Raw genomic sequence first — 12,663 nt, forward strand, 5'->3', positions numbered from 1 at the left:
TCCATCCTTGCCATTCTAATGACCCGAAATACCCAGTTGCCGTTGTCTTGCTGCGTAATTGAGGCTCCACCATCTATGGAGCTGTGGGATGTCAACAGAATTGCAGGCCTGAGCATGAATGAAGGGTGTATTTCTATAGGCAAGGAGAGGAATGGAGGGTTTGTGGAGTCACAAATTGTCACAAATTGATTTAGGACTATTTAGAACTGGAAGAGGAAACTGAAACCAAGACAGGGGAGGAGACTTTTCCTAAGGTCCCATATGCAGTAAGTCACTAAGTTAGAATCTGAACTCATGTCCTTTGATTTCAAACTCAGAGCTCTTTCCACAGCTCCGAACCTGCTTCCTTGGATTCTTGGGTTGTGGAAATATTTGGGAAACTAAACAATCCTTTTTCTTCAAGGTCTTTGCTGGGAATATAATTTCAAGGGCCCTCCCTCTGCCTCAATCTTCTTGTTAAAGCCTGCAATTACCTTTTTAGGGTACAAAGGCAGACATAAGAGGCTTAAAATGTCAACAATGTCACAAATATATTATTGACTGAAACTCACTCGTGTTAAAGTGTAATCAGTTAACCTATCTGTTAAGAGTAAATAAATGTCAGATATAAGACACCTGGCCATTGGAATTAGAAGGCAGGAGGCATTCTGGGATTCTGAAGAGGCAGAAGAGAAAGAAAAAGGGTATAGGGCAGGGTTTAAAAACCATAAACTTCATTTTAAAACTTATTTTGGTAACTTTCAATATAATTGGTTTATTTGTAATTCTCTGTACTTTATTCTATTCATTTAAAAACATTATTTTGAGAAAGAGTCCATAAGGCTTCAGGGGGTCTGTGGCATAAAAAATAGACCAAGAACCCCCAGTGTAGAGAGAGAAAAACTTCACCAACTCAACAATTTTGCTTGCCAGTAGGCTTTGTTTATGTCCAACTGTGAGCAGATGAAAAGACACTCAATATTTTTGTCCCAGGCAACTATGTACTAGCCCAGCTCAGCAGAAAATGTCACTGAGCTGTGTAACCCACTGACATTATTATGTATGGTTAGTGAAGTCATTTTATTCTTTTGTAAATTTCTTTCAAGTAACAAGTTTTTAAAAATGAATTTGTCCCTTCCATTATCCTCTTTAATTGAGCAAATTAAAAACAGATACATACCTACAGAGTCCAGCAAAATAAATTCCCACAGTAATCATGTCTGAAAAAGTATATCTCTTTCTATGTTTTGAGTTTATAAACCTCTTTGACAGGAGATTGTTAGACTTCATTCTTTTAGATTCATGGTTTGTCATTGCATTGATAAGAGTTCCACAGTCTTTCAAGACTGTTTTTCTCTATAATCATTGTAAAAATTGTTCTTCTGGTTTTGCTCACTTTACTCTCCCATCAGTTCTTAAAGATCTTTCCAGTTTATATGCAATATTGTCCATTTTGTTATTTCTCATCGCACAATAATACTCCAATCGCATTACATTCATATTCCACACTTGGTTGTTATTGTTCAGTCTTGTCTGACTCTATGTGACCCCATGGGCTTTTATTGATGGGATTTTCTTGGCAAAGATACTCCTCCAGTGTGCCCCCCATTTTACAGATGAGGAACTGAGGCAAACATGTTTAAGTGACATGACTTACGATCACACAGACAGTGAGTGTCCAAGGTCAGATTTGAACTCATGGAGATGAGTCTTTCTGACTCCAGATCCAGCACTCCATCCACTGTTCCACATAGCTGCCAGCATATGAAAACATCTCATTGTAAATGAGACCACATTATGATTTTGTTTCAGGACAAATTTCAACCAAATCAAATCTTAACTTATAACAAATAGTAACATTGAAAAATTTCAATTTTCCTGAGTACTGTAAACTTCTAGCACCTCTAATCTTAGAATCAATTGCTTTCATTTAGCTCACTTTCAAAGACATGGTGGCAATCTCACATTCCCATCATCCTCTTTTGGATCCCATGAGGTTCTAAGAATTTGGATGAACCTTTCCAGATTTTTAGTATGTTATAGTCAAATAATTTCAAGCTGGAGATTTATTTCTATAGTTTCCACTTGGTAAACACTATAATTTGATAGCATATTGTCTGTCTGAAATTAACAGGCATTTTCTCCTAAAATTTTTCAAATCTATATATCAATGGAATAAAAAGTCTCCTCAAACTTCTTTCTAAAACTCCAAACCCTTGACTTTCAAACCCTTCACTTCACAGTCTATGCAGACTCCAATTTTAACTTTGTACCTTTTCTCCTATCTTTACTTGTTTAAACTTTTCCTGTATTTTTTTTTCAGTGGACTTTGATCAAAGCCTACCAAGTTAAAAATTGACCTTTCATTTTAAAAGCTGATTTCTCACTTTGCTTTACCTTCACTACTTTTCTTAAGTCCAACTCATCTTATTTCCCAATCATATTCTAGTCTTAACATCTCTCCTGTACAGATTTTCTTATATAATACCAATTAACTGCTATACTTTTACTTCTTGAGTTGTATAGTCTATTTTAACTCTGATGTCTTTTCTACTAATTTACATAAATTATGTCAAATCATTTCAAACTAACTTCAGTTCTCCCTATTCTCTGGTAGGTAAAATCACCACCTACTAGAACAAAATGCATCTGTCACCCTTAAAAAAGGAGAAGACAGTAAATAGAAGTATGTGCCATTTGTCTCCCTTTATCTCTGCAATCTCCAACTTATCCAGGGTTATGAAAGCAGTGAGAAAAGAATCTTGTACTATGCTACTACTTAAAAAGGTCAGTGGAAGTTAAGTCCCTGCTCAATATCATTGCTGTTTGTCCTTCATTCTCAAAGAGAACCATGACATCAGGGAGCTGATGCCATGACATGCAAGTGAATTGGCCCTGCTCAATTTTACAGATAGCTGGAAGAGATATTTTAGCGTTGAGACTCATTAGTCTTCTCTCAGGTTCCTTTCTGGACTTTCTTACAGCAGTTTTTATGAGTGACAAGGGGCTGCTCCCCTTCAAAATTCTTCAAGGTAGACAAGACCTTGTGAGCACAAGAGAATTTTAGAAGTGGAAGCCCCCAACAAAATCCCCACCCTCTTTGCCTGCCAAGTTTCTCTCACTAACTAACCTTAGGCTCATCCTAGTGAGTGAGTGTAGAATTAAGACCTGTGGTTGGATCCAGGACCAGAGGGAATCCAAAATTCCTTGTCTTGGCAAGGACAAGGGTTGCCTTTTCATGTGAGAACAAGGATGGAGAAAGAGATGGTGGGGGGAGATGCTTGAATGACATGAAATGAGAAAGAGAGAAGAGGGAATTCTGTGAGAATGGTCTCAATTTTTTTGGTCAGGTATGAGGCAAGGTAAGGTCCTCTGCTGGGAAGGTGGGAGGAAGGAAACGCCATGGGAGGCTTGGGGGGCAGTATGAAAAGTTTTGGAAGAGACTATGTGATGACTGGTACAATTAATTGATTAGGGGGGCTTAAAAGGATTGCCGTGCTTTGGTGAGTGCCTAATTGATATTATGGAACATTTATAGTGGACCCAGTCAGCATGGTTTTATGCTTTTCTCTAGGCTCTGTTCAGAGCACAGATAATAGGTCTGAGGGCAGTAGATTTGATTGGTTGTTTGGTTGTTGTCATTTGTTCTTGAAGAGGACCAAAATGACATCACTATGTTAGGGTCAAGTTACAATGCGTCTGACTCTGTCTGATCAGATCAATATGAGCTCAGAATGCTCTACCACAGGTTGGGCACAAATAGTCCATGGGAACATTGGGGGTGGATTCTCTAAATTTGTGCATCCTGCATTTCCTTTGAGCTGTTTCAATTCTGCTTTGCTCATAGAGGACAGCACCTTCTCTGATGAAGGCACACCACGCTGAGCAGTCCTGTGCCAGTGTCTCCTATATCACACAATCAATTTCAAAGTTCTTCAGAGAGACCTTGAGAGTGTCCTTGTATTGCTTTTTCTGATCACCATGCGAGTGCCTGCCTTGTGTGAATTCTAGATGATGGGAGCAATCCAACTTTGGGGCTTGGCAAGACATCATCAGTGGGTATTGGAATAAGGATGGGCAATAGACTCAAGTACAGAGGAAAGTATAGAACATGGTTGGTGCACCCAAGGAGTCAAGATAGAGGAAAAGAAAAATGTATCCAGTATAAGGGTGATGGCCTGGGAAAGAATTGAGGGATGGAAGAACTGAAGGTGATAGTGAAGATAACAGGATTAAGGGGGGGCTAGTGGAGAGATAGAGGAGAAGATGGAATGATAAAGAAATTTCAGAGCTTATGAACATGGAAGTGGATCACTTATGAATGATGACAAAGATGTGTGTAGCTGAGGGTGGAGTGGAGGAGGAAGAGGTGATGAGAGAGCTAAGTAGTAGATCCAGGAACTGAAGCGTTAGGGTGTTTGAGGGAATGGTATCAATATGTATGATGAAGTCCCCTAAAATGAGAGAAGTTGTTGAGGGGGCAGGGGGAAAGAGAAGTAACCTAGTCATTGAACTCATTGAGGAAAGAAGAATATCCTGGGGGTATGTTGTTGATAAAGAACAGCTACCACAATCTTGATTGGATGGAATGAATCTCAAAGGAGGAGATGTTGCTGGTGAATAGAGATGATGCCGCACCTTCAGGAGAGAGCTGGGAATCATTGGGACTCCCAGAATGAAGGGAAGAATGGTAAAAGAAGAGATTTAAAATGAAAGAATATTTGTTAACTATGGAGTAGACACATCAGAGACACTGCGGAAGAAGCAGGAAGATCTAGAATGGGACATTTGGAGGGCAAGGTTGAAGTCATTTTTGGTGTCCAGTGAAGGACATTTCCTTTAAGATTTTTAAATTTTTTAAAAGCAAATGAATGCCTGGATGAGGTAACAAATACACAAGTCATTCACACTGTAATGTCAACAATCTGTATCCTATGTAATAAGATATCCAACTTAAAACTTCCTTCTGATGGTAGAAGGAGAAAAATCTTGAGATTCTGAAGAGAGAGGAGGAAATGTAGAAAAGGTATGTAATAATAATAATAACAATAATAAAAACTTCAGCAACATGAGTTAGCTTACCCTATTTACTTCCAGTTAGTTGACCCTATTTACTTCCATCTGTATATGAACAAAAAATAAATTCAGTATTTTTGTCCCAGGCACCAGTACAAGTCCAACTTGGCAGGAACAATGTCTCTATGTATTAACATACACCAATACTGTTTCTTTGTAGGATTTATGAATTTTTGAAAATTGGATTGACTCCACTCCTAAAGAGCTCAGTGGCACAATGTGAAGAATTCTGGAGTCAAAGGACCTGGATTTGAATTCTAACTCTGCTGTTAGTCTTATCTACTTGACCTTGCAAAAATCACTTAATATCTGAACCTCAGTTTCCCCATTTGTAAATTTGAGGGGCTTGAACTAGCTAGCCTATCCTGTTAGTGCTTATTTCTAAATCTGTTATCTTATGATTCTATGATCTATAGAAGTCATTTATGGAAGTCAGGGAGGTCTGGGAGTTAATGGAGAAAACATCTCAACCTATAGTTTTTGTTACCTTATGTGTTAGTGCTAGGAGCTGGGAAACACAAAACCAAAGCAATCTCTGACCCCCAGGACTTCATCCTCTTGGGAGTGGTGGTGGTGATGGAAATCTCTTGATACTTTTCTTAAGATTTTCATACAATCATGTCGTTGACCATAACCAGCCCTTGGGCTAGAAGTTAACCACTACTATAGAAGAAAGAAGAAGAAGAAGGAGAAGGAGGAGGAGGAGGAAAGAAAAAGAAGATGAAAATGGTTAAATTTGGTCCAGTGAGAGATTTAAATAGTAAAGGACTAGAGTTGTTGTCTGTCCTTTGTTTTTGAAGAAGGTCAATGGGGTGATGTATGTGAATTGGATTTAAGTGAGGCAGAGTTGCAAAAAGTTGTCAGATGCAATCTATTTTACAGCCATCAAAGTCCAGTGACAGGACAAAAGTCAGTGTTGACCTGGGATGTGGTGGATGTGGTGGATGACCTTCATGTCTTTGGTGTCTGATCAAGCTCTAAGCACTCCACAGCATCTACTTCAACCTCTTTTATATGGCTGTTGGAACAAATTGTTCTCATCCATCCATTCTTCTTGGTGTTGGAAGAGTATTTACATGCTTGGGGTAGACATCCCTTCAGTCAACTTTGAGGTCTGTAGGTTACCCTTAACCTAGTTTAGCCCATCTTCCTAGATGGTCTTACCAGGCTGTGACTGCTCTGCATGCCACAGCATTTTGGAGAGCCACAGGTGAGAGCTAGGTGACCAGTTGGACACCAAAGGTGGATGAATAGCCCCGGAAAAAACTCAGCAAGCACTCACACCAGAGGTGTAACACCCCACACATCTGACTAGTAATTGAAGAAAAAAGAGAGTCAAACCAGGTTGTCCAGTTTCCAGTGATTTGTCTCCTTTAAGAAGAGGAGCAAACAATGCTTGGATGAGGTAACAAACACCTGTCCCTTTCATATTATAGTGTAATAAACCCATCCATACAGTAAAAAGTGCCAGGCACAAGATTTTGGTCTCTTTTGAAAAAGAATATAAGAGTTGAAGACTTCATGATGAACTCCAGGATTCTCCACCCTAGGCTTATAGAAGGTCAGGATTGGGGGCAAAAGGATAGTTGAACTTGACCGAGGATACACAATTATGTGGACAGAACCCTGGGTTCTTAAAACCTCTGCACAAACTTTGAGCACTTTTAAATTCAGGCCTAGGGATGGATTTTGAAGAAGTCTGAATACGGTCACAACAGTCCTCAGAGACTGCCTCTCAGTTCAGTAGATGGGCTACTGTGTTAGCTAGAAGGACTTACATCAAGAAAATAAAGGGTCCTTAAACTATTGGTATATAGCATCATGAGATAGTTTTGTGTGCTCTCTTAGGAAGTAGGATCATAGGTTCATAGATTTAGAGCAGGGATTTGGAACTTTTTTTGGTCATAAATCTCTGTGGCAATCTGGTAAATTATATAGCCTCTTTCAAGGAATAATTTTTTTCTGCTTCTTTATTCTTTAATATTTAATTTTTAAAAATTACATGTAAAAATATGTAATACTCATTTTTAAAAATTTTGAGTACAAAACTCTATCTTTCCCTTCATTTCTTCTCCCTTCTTTGGGAAGGCAATTTGACATAGTTTATACATGTAGTCATGCAAAACATATTTCCATACTAGCTTATGTTGTAAAAGAAAATACAGACAAAAAAACCAAGAAAAAATAAAGTAAAAAACGTATGCTTTGATATGCATTAAGACTCCATCAGTTTTTTTTTCCTGGAGGTTGATAGCATTTTTCATCACGAGTCCTTTGGAATTGTCTTGGATCATTGTATTCCTGAGAATAATAATAGCTAAGCCATTCACAGTTAATCATTCTACAATATTGTTGTTACTGTGTACACTGTTCTCTTGGTGTTTTTCTCAATTCATTTTGCATCAGTTCATTTACGTCTTTCTAGGTTTTTCTGAAAGCATTCTGCTTGTCATTTCTTATAGCGTAATAGTATTTCATCACAGTCATATATAACACAACTTGTTCAGTCATTCCCCAGCTCATGGCTATCGCCCTCAATTTCCAATTCATTATCACAAGATATGCTATTAATATTTTTGTACAAATAGGTCCTTTTCCTTTGAAAAAAAATCTCTTTGCAATAATGACCTAGTAGTGGTATTATCACTGGGTCAAAGGGTATACCAGGTTTTATAGCCCTTTGGGCATAGTTCCAAATTGCTCTCCAGAACAGCTGGATCAGTTCACAACTCCACTAACAGTGCTTTAGTGATCCAATTCTCCCACATCCACTCTCACATTTGTCATTTTCCTGTTGTCTTTCATTTTTCATATGATGTAAATAATTTTGATTTCTTAATCTGAAAATGGCTTGTTTTCATTTTCTTTGACTATCAGTTGGGGAATGACTCATATTTTTATAAATTTGACTTAGTTCTCTATATTTGAGCAATGAGACTTTTATCAGAGAAACTTGCTGTAATTTTTTTCATAGTTATGATTATTGTTGTCTTTCCCTCTGTCCTGTTTTCCCCTATTTATCCCCATCTCCTTTCACCCCAACTCCCCCCAATCCAACCTACCTTTAATCAGCCTCACCCCCTTCTATTATCCCGTTCCTCTCCTCTTACTTCCTTGTAGGGTAAGATAGATTTCTATGGCCAACTAAGTGTGTATTTTATTCCCTCTTTGAGTCAATTCTGATGATGTTATTGTTTGTCCTTTCAATGTGCTGTGTGTCTGGCTGTGGTTGATCAGACAGTATGAGCTTGGAAGGTTCTAACACAGGTCAGGTACAAATAGTCCATATGATCATTTAGAGGAAAATATCTCTAAATTTGTGCATATCACATTTCTTTTGAGCTACTGCAATTCTATTTTTGTCATAGAATATAGTATCTTCTTTGATATGGGCATGCCATGCTGGACAATCCAGTGCCAGTGTCTCCCATATCTCACAGTTCTTTCGCAGAGACCTTAAGAGTGTCTTCTTCTTCCTACCATGTGAGCACCTGCCTTGTGTGAGTTCTTCATAAAATAGTCCATTAGGCAAACATATATTTGGTATTTGAACAATGTGGATAACCCACTTGAGTTGTATTCTTGTCTGTAGAGTTTGACTGCTTGGCAGTTCAGCTTGAAAAAGGACCTCAAATTTGTGATACCTTATCTTACCAGGTGATCTTCAGAATCTTTCTAAGACAATTGAAATTTCATAAGCATCCAACAATGAGGTTAGCACAGTAGCTCTGTAGACCTTCAATCTGGTAGGCAGTCTAGTGAACTTATCCACGACATTCAAAATTTCTCTTATTTGCTGTAACCAATGGTTCCACATGTGGCTGGTGGAAAACTTCTGTTTTTTTGGTGTGGTGTTAAGCTAAAGTTAGCATAGGCAGCAGAGAATCTCAGTTTTAGAGGCTGCATTGAGTACATAATCATCTGAAGTAAAAAGTGGAGCACTAACTCTTCCTCCATTTTAGTCTTGGCTTTTTTCGTAGCCTTTTCAAATTAAATAATTTACTGTTAGTGTGATAGTTGACCTTGACATCATTTTAATCCTTGATGACAACATCACTGAAGACATCATGCTAAAAAGCATGGAGCTAACACACAGTCTTGCTTCACTCCAGGTTCATCTTCCCCTTCACTGTCTAAGTTCTTTCATTTCTTTTTTATGTGAGATAATTTATCCCTCTTCTTTCCCCTTTATCCCAGTGCATCCCTATTTCTCACTTCTTAATTTTATTTTTCAAAATATCATCCTATCATAGTCAATTCACACCCACACCCTCTGTCTATGTACACTCCTTCTAAGTGCCTTAATAATGATAAAATTCTTAGAAGTTACAAGTATCATCTTCCCATGTAAGAATGTTAACATTTTAACTTTTGAATTTCTCATGATTTCTCTTGTCTTTTTATGCTTCTCTTGAGTCTTGTACTTGTGGCATATAAAATTCCAATAGACAAAGTTTCTGGGTATTAAAAATCAATTTATTAATTAGGCTAGCCAATAATTAAAAATTAATGGTCAGTGATTTCTCTTGGTAATCAAAGATGCTAAGGGAAAGTCTCCCAACAGAATAAATCCAGGTCTGTTTTCTTGACAGCAAATTACTGGGAACTCTCCCCTAGGAAGAAAAAGAAACAACCTTGATTGATGGCTATTACATTAAAAGGTGATCTAAGAGTTCTCAACAACTTAGGCTGAGTTATGTGGCTTGGTCATGAGACTCAGTAGCCTCCAGAAATCTGGGGCAGGGGAAGCCATTTCAATCTTGAGTTTTCCAGCTAATTTTCTCCTTCATGAGCCAGGCTTCCCTAAACTCTAATGAAGGGAGTAAGGAAACAAGTTCTTCCCTCTGTGTGTGTGTGTATGTATGAGAGAGAGAGAAAGAGAGAGAGAGAGAGAGAGAGAGAGAGAGAGAGAGAGAGAGAGAGAGAGAGAGAGAGAAGATCTAACTCAAGTTGTATCCTGTTTATAAACAGAACTCAGATTCCTAATTGGGTGGGGCTCAGTCAAACCTAAATAATGAGCAGATGCCTTGAGAAGAGCTGGAATGAGATGACATTCATTAGCTACAAATTAATAATCAAATGATACAGCATTAAAATTATTTTTTTTTCATAGTTTGAAAGTCAAATTCTCTCTTTGGCTTTTGTCTTTTCATTAGGAATGTTTGAAAGTCCTCTTTTATCTGTTTTTCCACTGAAGGATCATATGTAGTTTTTTTTGTTGGGTATGTGGTTCTTGGTTGTAATTCTAGCACCTTTGTCCTCCAGAATATCATATTCCAAGCTCCCTCTGAACCTTTAATGAAGAAACTGCTAAATCTTGTGTGGTCCTGATTGTTACTCCATTAAATGTGAATTATTTCCTTCTGGCTATTTGCAATATTTTCTCCTTGATCTGGGAGCTCTAGAATTTGGCTATAATATTCCTGGAAGTTTTCATTTTGAGATCTTTTTCAGGAAATGATCAGTGGCATCTTTTAATTTTTGTTTTACTTTGTGGTTCTGGACTATCAGGGCAATTTTCTTTGATAATTTCCTCAAAGATGATGTTGAGGCTTTTTTTTTTTTTGTCATAGCTTTCAGGTAGTCCAGTAATTCTTAAATTATCTCTCTTGGATCTATTTTCCAGATAAGTTGTTTTCTCAATAAGATGTTTTACATTTTCTTCTATTTTTTCATTATTTGAGTTTGTTTTATTTCTTGATGTCTTAAAGAATCATTAGCAGCTTCCACTTGCCCAATTCTTAATTTTTAAAGAATAGTTTTCTTCAGTGAGCTTTTGTATCTCCTTTTCCATTTGGCCAATTTTGCTTTTTAAGGAGTTTTTCATCTTCAGTGATTTTTTATACCACTTTTTATCATTTGGCTTATTCTGTTTTTTAAATTGTTATTTATTTATTTATTTAATTTATTTATTTTAGCATTTTTGTGCCTTCTTTACTAAGCTGTTGACTCTTTTTTTCATGATTTTCTTTCTCACTCTCATTTCTTTTTCCACTTTTTCATCTACTTATCATTTAATTTTTGAAATTCTTTTTGAGCTCTTCCAGGAATTTTTTTGGGGAGCCTGAGATTAATTCAATTTTCTTTGAGGCTTTGAATGCTTTGACTTTGTTGTTTTTTCTGATTTTATGTTTTGACCTTCCCTATCATCATAGCAACTTTCTATGGTCAAGTTCTTTTTACTTTGTTTGTTCATTTTCTAGTCTATTTCTTAACTTTTAACTTTGTTAAAATTGGGCTGTGCTCCTGGGTAGAGGGGACATTGTCCTTTAATGTTTTTCATGCTGCTGTTTTCAGAGCTAGTTCTGGGGGCCTATAAGTTTTCTGTACTTCCAAAGTGCCATGATTTAAGGAGAGGTATAGTCACTGTTCTCCTGGCCTGTGTACTGTCTGTGAGTGACCACAAGCACTCCTTTTCACCCTGGAACTGTGACCAGGATCCCTACTCCTTTTTGGCTATAAGTTCTAGTGTGCTAGCCTAGTGTTCCTCCCCACCCTGGGACTGAGACCAGGAATTGAATATGGGAAATTCATTAGAATCCTAAGCCCAGTGCTCACAAAGGGATTCAGATTCCCTTACTTCTGTGGGCTGAGAGTTCCAGGAGTTACTGCTGCTGCTGATTCAATTGCCCCCAAGTTCTGTGCTAGACTATGTTCCATCACCATCCCAGTGACACATACCTTTCTTGCCAACCTTCTAAGTTGTCTTGGGCTGGAAAATTGCTTCACCCCATCTCTATGCTGGTTCTGTCACTCCAGAATTCATTTTGAGGTATTATTTTAAAGTTGTTTGGAAGGAATTTTGGGAGAGTTTAGATGATGAGTTGCTGCCTTTACTCTGCTAGTCTTGGCTCTGACTTTATGAAGAATGTTTTAAAATGCATACAATAAAACACACAGAGATTACAAAGGAAAGCAATTATATTGAAATACAATTATATATGGGCTACTAGGTGGCACAGAGGATATAGTGCTAGACCTGAAGTCAGAAAGACTCATCTTTCTGAATTAAAATCTGGCTGCAGACACTTAATATCTGTGTGATCCTGGGTAAGTCACTTCTTCCTGCTCTCCTCAGTTTCCTTATCTGTAAAATGAGCTGGAGAAGGAAATGGCAAATCATTCCAATATCTTTGCCAAGAAGACCCTAAATGGGGTCACAGAGTGAGGCACAACTGAAAATGAATAAACAACAAAAACCAATAAATACATGTGTACATATCTATATGTCACAGACCTCAGGTTAAGAACCCTAATTTAGAGCTTGAAGGTAACCTTCAGAGGCCATTTACTCCAAAGCTCTCATTTCATTGATGAGGAAAATGAGAACCCTGTGACTTGTATGAGACACAATAGGAGGCAGAGGCAGGGATAGAATTTTTGGACTCATCCTTTAACTCATCTGTGCTTTCTTGTGAGTGAAAATTCAACAAAAGGTAGACTGAAGCACATTTTCTCCAAGCAATATAATAGTGTATTAAGAGAGCGCAGATCTATCAATAAAGCAGATCTAATTATTGCCTCAGTTTAGCCAAAAGACAAAGAATTGAAGATAACATTTCCTTTTTATAAACATAGAACAAAGAATGCACAGAGTAGGTGAGTAAA

General features: G+C 37.6%; 1 protein-coding gene across 3 annotated transcripts in view; it reads left to right on the forward strand.

Annotated features, from left to right (window-relative positions):
- The window catches only part of TEX26 (testis expressed 26), a 38,868-nt gene that overhangs the window by 1,226 nt on the left and 24,979 nt on the right, over nt 1-12,663 (forward strand). The window contains exon 2 of one of the 3 annotated variants that reach the window (XM_072611851.1): nt 2,597-2,766. The exons of 1 other annotated variant lie outside the window; for it this stretch is intronic. Coding sequence is in view for 1 of the 2 variants with exons in the window: in XM_072611849.1 (XP_072467950.1) it covers nt 6,577-6,616 (40 nt within the window). In the remaining variant the exon portion in view is untranslated. Of the gene's footprint in view, nt 1-2,596; nt 2,767-6,515; nt 6,617-12,663 lie in introns of those variants that run through there. One more of the 3 variants, XM_072611849.1, reaches the window with a different exon arrangement.

Source organism: Notamacropus eugenii, chromosome 5 (assembly GCF_028372415.1).
Source record: "Notamacropus eugenii isolate mMacEug1 chromosome 5, mMacEug1.pri_v2, whole genome shotgun sequence".
NCBI lineage: Eukaryota > Metazoa > Chordata > Mammalia > Diprotodontia > Macropodidae > Notamacropus > Notamacropus eugenii.